Below are 15,977 nucleotides of genomic sequence, written 5' to 3'. Positions count from 1 at the left end.
ACACACGCCCAATATTACTATTCCGCATTTTGGACCAATTGAAACAAACCATTATATACCGACCAATCTGCAATATGCCGGACGACGACATCGTGGGTTGTTCTCAGCCAATGACATGACACGTGAAAGTGACGCAACACACTGTCAGCTGTTTTTGTTTTGCTTTATTTTCCCTGTATTTTGAAGGTTTCCGCCTCGGCTCATCGAAGTGAAGCAGTCCTTTCTTATGAATTAATGCAAGGTATTGACAGGATTGAAACCGTATGAGATATTTCTTTCATAATAGTAAGATAGTAGCCTACATTTAATCTACTGAACTTAATTTTCTTATTGTTGGATCTTGATTCTTTACCATTCCTCAAAGAAGAACAACCGAACCCAGGCCTCCGATCCAGGGAGGAGGGAGGGAAGGAGGTCGTTGGGAATCGGGATGGAGACCGGGGAGGGAGCCGACGGTCCTGGCGGGCCAGGACTGGGTTGTGCCTCTTTCAACCAAGACTCCACGTAAGCGCGCTTTCTTCTCCGATGTTTTATGGAAGCCTGAAATGATATTACCATTCCTTTACACACGACAGCAATTCCGTCGTCTGCGGCATTCCTGTGCGGTTCGCGGGTTAGCCTACAGGAATGTAAATTTCCGCATATACCCTGGGCCTAGTAGGCTACTGATTATTCGTTTCACACCGTGTCAGAAACCTTGACTTAATGCTCTTTTTTGTTTGTGAACAACAGCATCATGTGGAAGTCTTGTAGGCTACAAAACATAGGCTATGTCAGCCGTTATCTTGCTTGCACTTGCATTCATAACTCGCCGCCTGTAGCCTACTTTTACGATTCCTACATAATAGTAGCGAACATTGCGATTGTAAAATATAGCCTAATAACACTGCTCAGACAGCAACTGATAACCACACAGATAACGCAGCGTATTTTAAACCTGATCAAGCCCACACCCGGGCCAGATCCGGGCCAGACCCGTCCTATAGTAGCCTAGCTGCTATTTGGGTGGTTGTTTAGCTTACAGGTGCTGATCTGGAAGATGATGGATGGCAGAAAATATTGAAAAACACAAGCTGCTGTTGTAGCCTAGGCCTACTCAATGCCGGGAATGTTTTTAGCCGCTTAATTTGTTGTCTGTCAAATGGAAATATTCATCATGTGTTCATGAATAGCCTAGGCCTAACTGATGATGGTAGCCTAGGGCTACTTCTGTGTGGGCACACATACCTTTACGTTTTTTAATAACTATATGGATTTCTATCACCGTGTTGAAAGGCCTACTTGTTTTTATTTTAATGAGCTGTGGTATTTCACAGCGTGCAACCTCGGGGAAAGAAGGCTACCCTATAGGCTATATATTCTCAAGGCTAGAACATGAAAAAAAGGCTGACAGTCTGAAATATGATTTGACATCTCAGTGTAGAACTGGCACTGAAGTACAAAGCAAGGAATTATGAAACCCAGAGCCAACCAGGTAGAATTGAGAAACTGTTGACATTTTTAAACATCAGACTTTGAAATAGTTTGCCCAGGGTAGGCTATTACATGTTATTTTGTGGTCAGGTATGGAATTACTTGTTTGTTTTAAATTGTGACAATGAGATGGGGATCATAGACATACACAGGATCAGACATGAACAGTGGCATGGTAAAGAATGCCTGTAAAAAAACAGCTGTGACTGGCTGTTGTTGAGATCAGCTGTGCAAAACTCAGAAAACTAAGAAAAAGCTTCACATAATGTTTGACATTGCAGATTCAGGTTCAAACTGCACTCAGAACATGACAAAATAAAACGTTGAAGCCATTTTTCATTTGCATAGGCTATATTAAGAAGAGAAACTCAGATAGGCTATAATGTGCAAAAAAGTCTGTTAAATAATTTCCCTGTTGTCAGATGCTTTTACGTTATGTTATGGCATTCAGTTTATCTCTGAGAACTGGGTGTCATGTTCCCATGAAGTTTGAGGCCGGCCACTGTAGTTGTGAACATCTGCACTTAAGCCAAATATAACTCCTGATAGTGAAACTGCCCGCTCAGCAACTATAAACAGAGCCAGACTGATGCATTTGCACCCATGGGTATAGTGTACTAAGACAACAGCGATCCCTGTGGAAGTCCTCACAATACCACAAGCATCTCTAGTAGTAGCCTACCCTTATGTTGTAGAGATGTACTGTTAGTTGTTTCTGTTTTTTTTTTTTTTTTCCTCTTGGGGAAAAAAGGGACGAAAGATGCAGCATTTTACCACACCCTGCAAACTCACAAAAGCTAAGGAATAGGGTTGTTGTTTTTATTGCCAGAAAATATTTTAGTCACTTTTATTTTAAGTCTTTCGAAATATTCATGCTTTGGGCAAGTGATACTTATCTCACGGTCACAGTCAAGAGTTGTTACTTAAGTTAATTACCATAAAAGGTAGTCCGTGTACACAGTCTCAGTGGGAGTTGCATCAGCTGCGGTGACTCAGTCCTTGTCCTGGATGTCATGTGCTGAACCTGTGTGTGTTGTGCGTGGATAAATGCCAATATGATGCAGGCTTCTGGCTCACCATATCTCTATTAGGTCACTGGCTGTGGGCACCAAGACTGGATACCGGCTCTTCTCCGTCACCTCGGTGGACAAACTGGACTGCATTCATGAAAGCGGTGAGTCTGTCCCTGCCCATGCTGCTGGCCTATATAGAGTATATCAAGTTCCGCGTACAATACAATAACAGAACAGACTGTAACAGAAACAGCGCAGTATCAGGGATATTAAATGAGTGATTCCTAGAATTCTTTGAGATGTTTACCCCACTCATGTAGCATATCAGGAGATGTCACCAATTGTTCCCAAATCATCTGACTAAAACGATCAACTCAAATCATAAGCATAAACTTGAAAATCCCCCCAAAAAACGAAGAGAAATCCATGAGAGAGTCAGACTGCAGACATGAAGCACGACTCCAGAAAACAGCACATTTGTGGAGGAAACATTGTCCTCTTGTTGGTGAGAAATGTTCAAATGCCTGTTTGACGATTCTCTTTGCACTCTCTGAAGCAGGCCACTAATTCTATGCTCCAACCAGGAAGTGGTCTACATGAGAGTAGCTGATGTTCTGGGAGGGAGGGAAGGAGGGGGAGAGAGGGTGTGGTCTCTGCCTGCCTGTCTGCGTCTATCGTCCTGTCCCTGCTCTCGTGTTTCAGACAGTGAAGCCTCCCCAGCACCACCTCTGGCCTGTGCTCGGCTGAGAGGGTGAAATCCAATGACACAGTCAGGTTGTGTTTCAGGCCCACACGGTCTTGGGGTTCAAAAATTCATAAGCTCAGGGATTACATGTGTTTCCAAGCCCTGCCTCCTGCTTCATGGACTGCTTTTATGGGATTTGGATGGCCGGGTCTGTATGTGGCTGATGTGCTGTGTTGTCATTGGCTATCTCTCATGTCTCCCTATTCTGATGGAGCCATGGAAAGGCCTGCAGTCTTCCTTGATTGACAGTGATCTCAGCCAGTCATTCGTCAATGGGAGGTCAGTTGGCATGGGCCCTGATGAGGACACACAAAGGGATTATTCAGTAGCTTTTGGCAGGTGAATCAGTAACAAAAAACACAGGAAAACACCCTCATAGATCGGCTCATCAGCGTGGAGAGTATATTTCTGGAGTTGAAGTAGAGTTCATCTGAACTTTGTCCAGAAACTGTATGATGTGATTGACTTAGTTATGGATGATTTAGCAACAGATTAAATGTAATAGCAATATTTAATTAGCCCCATTGCCTTTTTGTAGAGCCTGTTGGCCTCCCTTCAGAAATGTTATGTTCTATCAATAATAACTGCTGAAATCTTGGTGTGTGTGTGTGTGTGTGTGTGTTTGTGTGTGTTTGTGTGTGTTTGTGTGTGTTTGTGTGTGTTTGTGTGTGTGTGTGTGTGTGTGTGTGTGTGTGTGTGTGTGTGTGTGTGTGTGTGTGAGAGTGTATGTGTGTGTGTGTCTGTGTGTGTGTGTGTGAGAGAGAGAGAGAGAGAGAGAGAGAGAGAGAGATGCGACTCTACACAACCCAACACTTCCTTCCTTTTGCATAACTACACTTAAGTGGAGGAAAGAATTGGCTCAACAATCAGGCCAAAAGGCCAAAAGCTAATTTTCTTATGCTATAGGAAAATAAAGGATTAACTATCAACTAAATATACCAGACCTCCATCAGAAGCAAAAACACACATACCCCTCAAGACTGTGCTGTTTCTACAATTGAAAACCATTTTGTTCTTAGCTGAGGGTGGTGTACTGTTGCACTGTCATTGTTGCCACAACTGCCACTGTCATGAGAGGGTGGATTTCCTCCTCACCCTCTTCCTGGTGCTTAACGGCCACCTTATCTGTAGCCCGCTGATTAAATGGATTTGAAGGACGGCCTCACCCTGGGCACAGCAGGGCCTAGAGAATGGGCCTCTCAGGCCAAATTTAGCCCTGGTGGATGACCTCTTGCTGGGCAAAGCAGGCCCCTGAGGATGGTCTCTCGCTGGGCAAAGTTTGCCCTGGTGGATGGCCTCTCAGGCCAAATTTAGCCCTGGTGAATGGCCTCTGGCTGGGCAAAGCAGGCCCTGGAGGATGGCCTCTCGCTAGGCAAAGTTGGCCCTGGAGGCTGCCCCCCTGCCCACACTTTCATCCACCCACCCACCACTTTGTTGTCACCCCACCCAGGGAGGGATGGGCTGACCCTTGCATCTCCAAATGTAATCATGTGTAATTATGTCCATAATCCATCATGTAGTACAATGTTACTACTACCTATAATGCAATCCCTATGCCAGAGGTTGGTCTGACTGTGCATCTCAGTGAAATAACACTGACCTGTAACATAACTGCATTAGGATGGAGGAAGGGATGGACCGATGGATGCATTGAAGGTCAGAGTAATAGGGAAAGAGTGTGTACCTACAAAGGGAAATTAGAGATTAGAATGTAGTGTGTAGTACAGGGGCAAATGCATTTCTCTCCTTCCAAACCAAATGTACACAGTCTTGGTGACTGGTACACTGTATGTAATATGTGCAAATGTGCATTATTTGACTGCCTGATACACATCTCTTGCATTCAGCAGGCACTCTCCAAATTTCTACACTATGGAATGTGTGTTTTTATGTGTCTGGGTCTTACAAGTGGTAGACACACCAAGCAGACAACCACGCGTCCTGTCTTTTATACATCTCCTCCTGGCAGACGCGTGTGTGTGTGTGTGTGTGTGTGTGTGTGTGTGTGTGTGTGTGTGTGTGTAATGGTAGCCAGCTGGCTTGGAACTTTAGCGTGATTGCTAGCACACTCAACTTCCGATCCAAGGTGCTGCTGTTTGTGGGTTTGAGTTTGGGCGAGTGCAGGGCTCAGCCGCACATGTGTGCGCTCGTCTGTGTGTGTCTGTGTGTGTGTGTGTGTGTGTGTCTGTCTGCCTGTCTATGTGTCTCTGTGTGGTGTGTGTGTGTGTGTGTGCATGTCTGTGTGTGGTGTGTGTGCGTGTGCGTGTGCCTGTGTTCTGTCTCACACATGCCCTCCTCCTCCTGCCAGCAGACACTGCAGACGTGTACATCGTGGAGCGCCTGTTCTCCAGCAGTCTGGTGGTGGTGGTGAGCCAGGCCCTGCCGCGCCGCATGAACGTCTACCACTTCAAGAAGGGCACGGAGATCTGCAACTACAGCTACTCCAACAGCATCCTGGCAGTCCGTCTCAACAGACAGGTGCGGCTCCGTGCGCTCATCCGCACACGAGAACTCGCTGAATGCACTTTGTGAACGGAGAAGGTCCAAATGTAAATAAAGTGTAAACGCAAAAGCAATTGAAAGTCCAGAATCAAATAACTACCATACTGTGGCATTGCCATTTGTTATCACATTATTTCATTTGATGGTATTTAAATAGAAATATGATATTATTTCGCACCACTTGCAACTTCTCTGTTGATGTCATGTCTATCTGTGTATGTGCCTGCCTGGCTGTGCATGCTTCTGTGTCTGTGTGATTAAATTTATTTATTAACTTCAAGCAGCAGAATGCAAAGACGGTTTTACTTTGTTGAATAAGGAGAGTTCGGTGCATGGCTAAAGAGCTACCTTGAACATGGTTGTTTTCTCCCTCATATGCAAGTCTCGGACTTCAAAATGACCTCTAAGAAAGAGGCCAATCTGAACAAAGGTTCAAGATTGTGACACCAAACACAGACCGACCCCGAAACATCCCTCTGATCACCACCCGCCCCCTCCACACCTACTTAGGTTACCACTATGAGTTGGGGATTAAGGTAGAACTTGCAGGAGCCTGTTGTGAGTGGTCCTTGTACCGAGTCCAGTCATGCAGTCATGAGTGGTATTTACGACAGCTGTATAAAATAGCCTACAAATAGTCCACCATTGCAGCCCGGCAGCAAAAAAAAATAAATGTGTGTGCTTTATTCAGAAGTGCAAAGCTGGCAGTCGGGAATCAAACTCATGACTTCCTGGCTGCTAACTGCTGCTCTGCCACCGCCCATATTTGTGTTCCTGTCTCTATTCATGTATCTATGGGTGGCTCTTCAATTGAACTTCTTCATGACTGGATCTCGTGTTTCACTTTGGTATACAATATTTTTACTAACAATTGTCAGGAGTGCAAACCACTTCTGATATATATATGTATAAAAAAAACAATTTACTTAATCACTCGGATTAAGGTTGCTGAAATAAAACATGATGATCTAACATCCCAGTGATTTCTGGCATTGAATGCATTCAGTTGTAGAGTAAAGCACTTGATGATACAGTAGAAGAGGCAGGTTAAGTGAAGGAGAAGGCAATCGAGTGCAATATCTCAGATTAGGTGTGTGGATTTAGCATCACATCTGTTTATTTTTTGCTGTGATCCACAGAGGCTAGTGGTGTGTCTGGAGGAGTCCGTCTACATCCACAACATCAAAGACATGAAGCTACTCAAGACTCTACTCAACACACCTTCCAACCCCTCAGGTAACGACGGCGGAATCACCAGACCAGAGACCTCCCCGGGTGTCTGAGAGCACATACTCACCAAACAGGATCGTAAAACCACAAGCTTATGTAGAACCTAGAGAGAACACGTTTTCATTATGGAGTAGTTCCTCTCCACATAGCCTGGGGACCAGACTCTCTTTGCAGAGGCCTAGATCCATTCGCAGATGTTTATTTCCTGGTTAGTAGACGGAGTTCAATCACTAACATTTGGTAATGACGTACTGTATGTTAACCACGGGGGACACAACAATAATGATAGGCTTGAAACTTGTAATGTAATGTAAATGTAATCGCTCTCTGTTCACTGATTGGGCGGAGGTGCACTTGCCGGTGTAAACGAAAGTGGATCAAGGTATCCCAGACAGAGTACTGAAGAGAGAAGAAATTGAGCAGAAGTGCGTAGACAGGCGGAGTCAGGCTAATCTTCACAGGAACCGAGCGCAAAAATAGACAGATATTGACATTTGGTGTTTTAGGGTTACAGCGTGACAAATCTCTCAAACTCTCTCCTCGATCATCGATGCTCGGTCCTCGAGGCTCGTTCCCACTGATCTATAACTAACACTGGATAGACTATCCCATTGTTGCTGCCCCATCATTTTTTATCTAGATCAGTGAGGAAGAGGATCGAGGAAGGAAGGGAGGGTGTATAAAAGACCAAATGAGAGGCACCCTATATCACATTCGGGTCCACGTTTCCCAGGGGAACCGGGTTCAGGTCTGACAGGTCAGGTCAGGTCAGGGCATTTCCTGGTCCCACCACTGTCCTATCTGAAGGCAAAAAGCGCATAAAATATAAAACATCTAACAATAATAGATGTACAATAACAAATAAAAACACACAATAAAAATGTGTTGATGTACACTCAATATGTATCTTAATAAATAAAAAAAGAGCATGTGTTTGTCCTGGCAGGTCTATGCGCTCTCTCCACCAACCATGCCAACTCTTACTTGGCATACCCTGGCAGTGCCACCATCGGTGAAATCATCATCTACGACGCCAACAATCTGGTAATAGATTTCTTCACCATCTTCTTCCCCTCCCATATTAGTTTTTCACATTTATGCTATTATACATTATACATTTATGTTTATGCTAAACACACAATATTTAACAGTCAGGCAGTTTATAATATTCCTTGATAGCTGCTTCAGACCGGGATATACCATCATCTTACTTTATTTTGACATATCCCACATTGGATTTTATTTGCCTTTTCCCCATGGTTGTTTCTTTATTGTTAATGCATACATTCTAGGCTAATTGTTAGAAATGCTTGACCATCATTCTTCTTGTTTATAAAGAGCAGGAGATTACTCTCTTGTTAAAGTGCATGTCGTAAACAGTTGTGAATACTGGAAGTGCAAGTATCGGTGTCAGTGGTGGAGTGCATGGCATTGGCATGGTGTGTCACCTTTTGTCTTGCTCTGTCCTGTTCCAGAGTACTGTCACCATGATCCCAGCCCACGACAGCCCGCTGGCTGCAATCACATTCAATGCATCCGGGACCAAACTGGCCAGTGCCTCCGAGAGGGTATGTGGACACACACTCAGTCTCTCTCTCTCTCTCACTCTGTCTCTCACACACACACACACATACACTCACACACAAACACTTACACACACATACACACACATACAAATACAAACACACACTCACACACAAATACACCCATGTGAATGTCTACATTTGCACAATGTAAGCAACTCTAAGGGGGAGTGAGCATACATAGATAACGCCCACACACAGCACACAGAACTACCCCTATACATAAACTATATGCACAAACAACTTCCACACAGTGATTGACAGGGGTGAACATAGGCAAAAAAAAGGCTGGACACACATAATTGACATGCTTCCTCCATTGGGATTTTTAAATTGAATTTAAGGCCAATAGGCTACTGTCTATGGACAAGAAGGGAAAAACAAGGAAGACATGAGAACAGCTTATGCTGAAGAGTGAGGAGAGGAAAGGCAGAATTATCTTGAATTTCCCCTTGGGGATCAATAAAGTATCTATCTATCTATCTATCTATCTATCTATCTATCTATCTATCTATCTCTATCTTCCTACAAATACAGTAATTTCCTGTGTATTAGCCACATTGTGTAAAAGCCCAGCCGCAGGACAGTGTTTTATGCAAGTTAAAAGAAACAAAACCATATTAATACCATATTTTAACTGCCCCTGTGTATTAACCTCATAGCTGAAGACATTTTTTTCAAAATCAATTTATAAGCCACGGCTAATAGTTTGGAAATTATGGTAGGATCAAATCAGTCAATAAATAGCCTATTTAGGCGTGTTGAAAAATTGCACTCAAAGCTCAACTAAGATGTTGGCAGATATTCAGAGAAGAGGTGATCAATATGAAATGAAGGTTGAAGGTTGCAGTTGTAGTACTGGCAATGTAAAATTACATTCAACCCTGGTGATTGAGCACATTCATACAACCATGTAACGATGACAACGATGGACTTGCTCATGCACGGAAAGCCATATGTCCTGATCAATTCCATCTGGTTCTTTCATGCACAGGGAACCGTGATCCGTGTGTTCACCATTCCTGAAGGACTCCGGCTCTTCGAGTTCCGCAGGGGCATGAAGCGGTCAGTTGCACGCAGTGACACACAAACACACACATACCCCCATCACCCACATGTTCTATATTTGTATTATATATGCAAAGGAAATGTGCACTGTGGTCACTTCACTGATGTTTCATATGGTTGTGTGTACTGGGTGAAGTGTGACCTGGATGGACCTGTGAGCCCTGTTTGAGTGTTTACGAGGGCTTGTGTGGCCTGAAAGCACATTTCTGTTTATTCATTGTGTGTGTGTGTGTGTGTATGTGTGTGTGAGAGAGAGAGAGAGACTGTAGGGTTTGATGCGTGTTTACAATGGCTGTGGGAGTGTTTGTTTTGTGTTTATGTTTTGAGTTGTGACATCACTTATTTATTTTGACCCTGTGTATGTGGGTGAGTGACCTTTGACTGGCCTGTGTGTGTTTTAGACATGTGGTCTCTGTGTGTCACATCTGAAATATGACCTTTTGTTTATTTGCGTGCGTATCTTAGAGAGTAAGCTCTGCCTTGATGCTGGCTTATTTGACCTTTGCTGTGTGTGTGTGTGTGTGTGTGTGTGTGTGTGTGTTTGTTTCTGTGTGTGCGTGTGTTTGTATGTTTGTATGTATCTGTGTGTCTCTGTGTGTGTGTGTGTGTGTGTGTGTGTGTGTGTGTGTGTGTGTTTACCACTAGGTATGTGAACATCAGCTCGCTGTCATTCAGTCCAGATGCCCAATTCCTGTGTGCCTCCAGTAACACTGAGACTGTGCACATCTTTAAACTTGAACAGCATGGGCCTGGGTAAGCATATGCACACTCTCCCTCTCCATCTCTCGTTCTCACACACACTCTCTCTCCCACACACACACACACTCCCTCTCCCTCTCCATAGCTCTCTTTCTCTTTCTCTCTTGTTATTTAGTCATGTATCTGTGTATGTCTGGACATGTGTGTTTGTGTATGAGTTTGTGCATGTCTGTGTCTATCTCTCTCACACTCTGCGTGTGTGTTTGTGTGTGTGCATGTACGTGTGTGGTGTGTGTGTGTGTGTGTGTGTACATGTGCGTTGTGTGTGTGTGTGTGTGTGTGTGTGTGTGTGTGATTGTGTGTGTACATGTGCGTTGTGTGTGTGTGTATGTGTGTGTGTGTGTGTGTGTGTGTGTGTGTGTGTGTGTGTGTGTGTGTGTGTGTGTGTGTGTGTGTGTGTGTGTGTGTGCTGCTGCTCATCAGCGGTGAGGAGGAGTCCCCCACCTGGTCTGCGTACGTGGGAAAGATGTTCTCGGCAGCCAGCAGCTACCTCCCGACGCAGGTGTCGGGCATGATGTGTCAGGACCGCGCCTTTGCCACCGTCCGCCTGCAGGTGGCAGGCCAGCGCAACGTCTGCACCCTCGCCACGTCAGTATCCACTCTTGCCACTCCTTCAGCCTCCGGGCCTACAGTGTTTAGCATTCAGAGAGGAGCACATCCAACCATGAACCGACCTTGCTTAAAGACATGGTATAGACAGCGTCCCCTTTGAATTATATGGTTTTATCTACATTCTGAGTGCTTCTGAGATATTGAGCTTCAAAGGCTTAGAATTCCATAGAGTTATACTGATAAACGGAACAAACCTCTTTGGATATGATGTCCAAAAAATGCACACCACTACAACAAACACCTCACCTCACCTTCTTAAGGTATGACAGAATAAGAATGTCAAGAACTCAATTTTGACAAAAATGTCCGATAGAAACTCATAATTCTCAGGGGACGATAGACAGACACTAACTTGATAATAGTCAAAAGTAAGTAAATAACCTGTGTTTGAAAATCCAAAAATTCACTTTGGTTCGCTACTGCTGAACCCCAGGACCAGATTTACCCGTTAAAATTCCTGGAAATTAAAGGACTAATTGTCTAAAGTCCACCACTCTTAAATGTGTGTAAGCTTATTCTGAATGCATACACAGAGAGGATGTTGCATTAACCGTAAATCCTGTTTAAAGCTTTGTGTAAAACCAATGCCCTTTGACCCCTAAAGGATCCAGAAGCTTCCAAGACTGCTGGTAGCCTCCTCCGACGGGCAGCTGTTCATCTACAACGTGGACCCTCAGGACGGCGGGGAGTGTGCCCTGGTGAAGACGCACAGGTGGGCAGGTGAAGGGGTGGAGGAGGAGGAAGTGCATGAGTAAGTGTTCTGTAGCTGGTGGAGGACTATGTGGCTCCCAAACACTCTCCTCGATCCTCGATGCTCGGTCCTCGAGGGGCGTTCCCACTGATCTACAGCTAAGACTGGATAGACTATCCCATTGTTGCCGCCCCATCATTCTTTATGTAGATCAGTGAGGACGAGGATCGAGGAAGGAAGGGAGGGTGTATAAAACACCAAATGAGAGGCACCCTAGGTGTTCTGTAGCAGGTTGAGATTACTAGATAGATCTGTTGTCGCTGACGCAGGACTATGACAGCCTACAGCACCATGTTTTTTTTGTCAAGCAACACTTGTAGTCTGGACTATTACATTCATATTTACCTCAATGCTCCAAAGGCAGAGAGGTGAATGAACCATGTCCAGACACAGTCTCAGTTTCAATTGAGATAAGGTCTGGTGCTAACCAGGCTACTGGGCCCCTGGAGATGAAGAGAATAGCAATAAAGGCTGAACTGTAGTGATAATGGGGGATCAACACTAGACGACTGAATGTCTGCCTCATCTGTATCCACACAAGGTGGTGTTGATATGAGACATAGGGATGTTGTGTGATGCTCTTACTGGTGGTGAGGTGACCCTTGACCTTTGGCCTCTGACCTGTCCACAGGCTGTTTGGGGTAGAGGAGGAGCATGAGAGGGGCGAGGCAGAGGGGGCCGCTCCCCCTCCTCAGCCGTCCTACGCTGCCGCTGCCGCCGCCACCGCTGCCGCTGCCTTGCCCACCACCACCACCGGCCCTGTCTCCGCTACACTCACCGGTGAACACACTTACAGCAAACACACACACACACACACACACACACACACGCACACACACACACACACACATGTGCGGCGTGCGTGCGCGCGCACACATTTACAGCAAACACACACACAAATTCTCACTCTGTCTCTCCATCTCTCTCTCTCTCTCTCTCTTTCTGTCTCTCTCTGTCTCTCTCTGTCTCAGGCTACTCTGAGGACGGCGGCGCAAGGAAGGGGGAGGTGATCCCGGAGCATGAGTTTGCTGCCGGACCGGTCTGTTTGGACGACGAGACAGAATTTCCTCCTGTGAGCATTCAGAACCGCTAACCCACCCCCCCTCCCTCCACCAGAATCACCACTCTCACCTTGTCCTCATGTGTGTGTTTCTACGTTTCTTTCCGTCTGCGTTGACAGTGGTATCACCTAGAATGGTCATATCATGGCAATGCTTTATACAACACTACAATACTTAGTGTTCTTTAAAAAGGAATTGATGTGGGACCTCAAGGAAGGTCAATCTACACATCAGAGTACAGCTTTTTATTTTATTTTTTTCATGAGGAGGCATGCCATCAGACACTTAGTTTTGAGTCTGCATACAACATGCTTACTCCCTGTTAAAATCTAGTAGTGAACTTTGACATGAGGTTCAGATCATCTGAAGCCAAAATTGTCATTTGGCAAAAAGTTTGTTACAAACTGGCTAAGATCACCATAGGAATAGATTTTTTTTAAAGTGGTACTTTTTTTAGTGTATTTCTGTGCTTCTGTCGGCACGCATATACAGATTTATTTGAGCAAATTTAATAGTGTCATTGATGAACTGTCCCTAAAGGCCTTAACTTATGGACATTCATATTCTTCTTATTGAGAAAAAGGGTTTACAAATATAACTGAGTGTAAAGCATTGACATTGTACAACACCGACCCAAATATTTAGGGGAGAGTAACCATGTGTATATCCTTTCACTTGTGTATGTTTAGTTCCTGTTTGTCTCACATACTCTTCTTCTTCCATCTTGCCCATTTTTCATCTCCATGTTGTCCATTCCAAAAGAAAAAAACTAAACACTACAAGGCATACTTATTCTGTACCTAAGACTGTAGTGTCACACTACTGCCTGTAGAGGGAGTATTTGTTCTTCTTTGTTGGTCTCCATTTGAAAGCTTCTCTAGCATAGTGAGTCCTTAACCGGCTATCAATTCTTTGTGAGATTCAATTCAAAACTAATCTGTTACCGCCAGTAAGTGCCAAGGAGCAGCTAAACCTTTTCCTGGAATCAAAGTTTTGGTGCCCATGTAAGTCTTAGTTTACACCCAGTTTTAATATTTTACATGACATCCTTAAATAAGGCTTAGAGTGCTTCAAACAAATTTAGATCCTCATTCAAGTTTAAACACGACACCAGTTTCATGAAGATTAAGTAAGAGAACTTCAACAAAAATCTTCTAGAACTCTAGGCTTTGGATCTTTAATCTAAAACTATAGGCTTTATCCGTGTATGGGAAGCCACACTAAACGTTTTAATAGTTAGCTATGCACCTGAGGGACATCATTCACGTGTCAGAGTGTTCTAAATTGAATGTAAGTGAATTACGTCATTTTGACCTTTTTGCAGTTTTTTTTAATTACAGTAGATTACAGCAGAATTGATTTGTAGCCATCCATTACCAGGTCAATCAATAGCTTAATTGTTCATGATATGCGGGAGGGAGAGTTCTTGGCACAATGTCTTACTTGTGTGTGGTGCAGTGCAAGTTTCCTTCTAACCATGACCATTTAATTTCATCATTGAATTTGAACCACAAGGAAGCTTCTCAGCACTTTTTATCTGGAAAAGGAACGGGGATAAAAATAGCTCTTAAAACTAAAACATGAAGAACAAAACATGAAATGTATCTTATTTCTTCTTTGCCTTCAATTTGTCCTTCAGTTGATATAGTGAAAATGAGAAGCTTCCTTGGTGTGTTTCCATGTGGTTGACAGTTTTTATGGGAGAGGATTGGGGGACCTATCAGCATCTGTGCTGTCCTTGACCTTCCTCTTCCCCTCCACACAGCTTAGTGTTCATTTATACTGTCGCTGTGAAGTGAAACCAACTCTGATGGTACTTTCTGTGTTTGTTTTGTGGACCAGGAGTCTGTGCCACCAAGAATGAGTGCCTCAGTGTCTTGTGTTCATTAGAGAGACCGTGGCGTGTCCTGTAGAGACCCTACTGTGCTCCCATCTGTGTCTGTGTGTCCTAGTAACCCACCCCTGACCGCCCGTGAGAACATTAAAGCTCTATGTTTTGGTTTCCGGTAGATAAATTGGTGCCGTGACGGAAGGCGGGGTGGCAAGGAGAGACGGACGTGAGAGAGAGAGAGACAGAGAAAGAGGGAGAGAGAGGCAGAATGAGAGAATAGAATATCGGCCACCGTACGCGGAAGGAAGACCACCAGAGCATGCGCAACGGCAGATAAAACAAACAAACAAACACAATTATTTCAGGGTGCTAAGTTATTGTTGTTGTTTTTAATATGTGGAGAAAGAAACTAACAAGCAAAAATGAGTGACTGAATAGTTTGTCCTTATGTCTTTGAGGCCAGGATTGGGTAATCATGTATGAGTATCTGTGGGTTGTTTTATGACTATATGAGCTGCATGACTGAATCATAATAACCATGTTTTAATAGCTACTTGACCAGATATTTTATTAATTACGTTGTAATACTGTAGCTACTTCTTCTATTTTTTTATTTACATTATTAACATCCTTGTATTTAATCATAACATGAGGGAATTTAAATATTTCACAATGTTTTTATGTTGTCTGATTTATTTTTTTCTTGTGAATTTGATTTATTGATACTTATTAAATGTATTAAATGTTTACATATACTCATCCTGATTAATAACTTAATAACCAGGATGTTTTGTATGTATGTGCCTATGATATTGTTTGTAAGAGTGCAAAGTATTTTGCAGATTGCACAAAACCAAAAAAAAAAGAACCAAGAAAAGAGAAATAAAAATGTAGTAAGCTACCATAGAGATGGCATTATGCAAAGCACCACAAGTGTCCATGTGTCTTTTGTATACCGTCATAGAGGTTTATTCTATACCGACATTATGCCTATGAATACACTCTGAAAGTCTGCCCGAGATTCTCTGATGCTAAAATATGCAATCACATAGAGACTACAGTACATCTGGCAGGTGAGAGGCCTGCCCAATCTCCCTCGTTCACAGAGCTGCACCACAGTCCACACTGTTTATGATATTAGTTTGATGTTGGGCAAAATATACATCCATCTACTGCTCATTGTGCCCTTTTTCTTAAATGCATGTACATTGCTCAGTAATGCATGTGTTTTGATTAATACATGAACGTGTATGTATGTTGTATATGGAACTTCATCCGTTTTATGGGTGGCCAGGTAAGCCATGCATGACAACACAACTTGATCATCTGAATTTGTCAACTGAGTGCAG

General features: G+C 43.7%; 1 protein-coding gene across 3 annotated transcripts; it reads left to right on the top strand.

Moving 5' to 3' along the window:
• Positions 1-137: 137 nt before the first annotated feature.
• On the top strand, positions 138-15,555 carry wipi1 (WD repeat domain, phosphoinositide interacting 1). 3 transcript variants are annotated; one of them, XM_062532729.1, is made up of 14 exons: positions 138-241; positions 365-504; positions 2,565-2,647; positions 5,543-5,709; positions 6,873-6,969; positions 7,910-8,007; positions 8,439-8,531; positions 9,541-9,611; positions 10,260-10,367; positions 10,797-10,961; positions 11,590-11,697; positions 12,368-12,516; positions 12,708-12,808; positions 14,808-15,555. In XM_062532729.1, exons 2-14 carry the CDS (start codon positions 431-433, stop codon positions 14,856-14,858), a joined length of 1,365 nt encoding a protein of 454 aa, XP_062388713.1. In that variant the 5' UTR covers positions 138-241; positions 365-430; the 3' UTR covers positions 14,859-15,555. The 3 variants fall into 3 exon arrangements, with proteins under 3 accessions (XP_062388713.1, XP_062388710.1, XP_062388712.1); XM_062532726.1 differs by having other exon boundaries at positions 11,590-11,736; XM_062532728.1 differs by having other exon boundaries at positions 183-241; positions 368-504; positions 11,590-11,736.
• Positions 15,556-15,977: the final 422 nt, after the last annotated feature.

Source organism: Sardina pilchardus, chromosome 3 (assembly GCF_963854185.1).
Source record: "Sardina pilchardus chromosome 3, fSarPil1.1, whole genome shotgun sequence".
In the NCBI taxonomy this organism is placed as follows: Eukaryota; Metazoa; Chordata; class Actinopteri; order Clupeiformes; family Clupeidae; genus Sardina; species Sardina pilchardus.
This window is presented reverse-complemented; position numbering and strand designations above follow the sequence as displayed.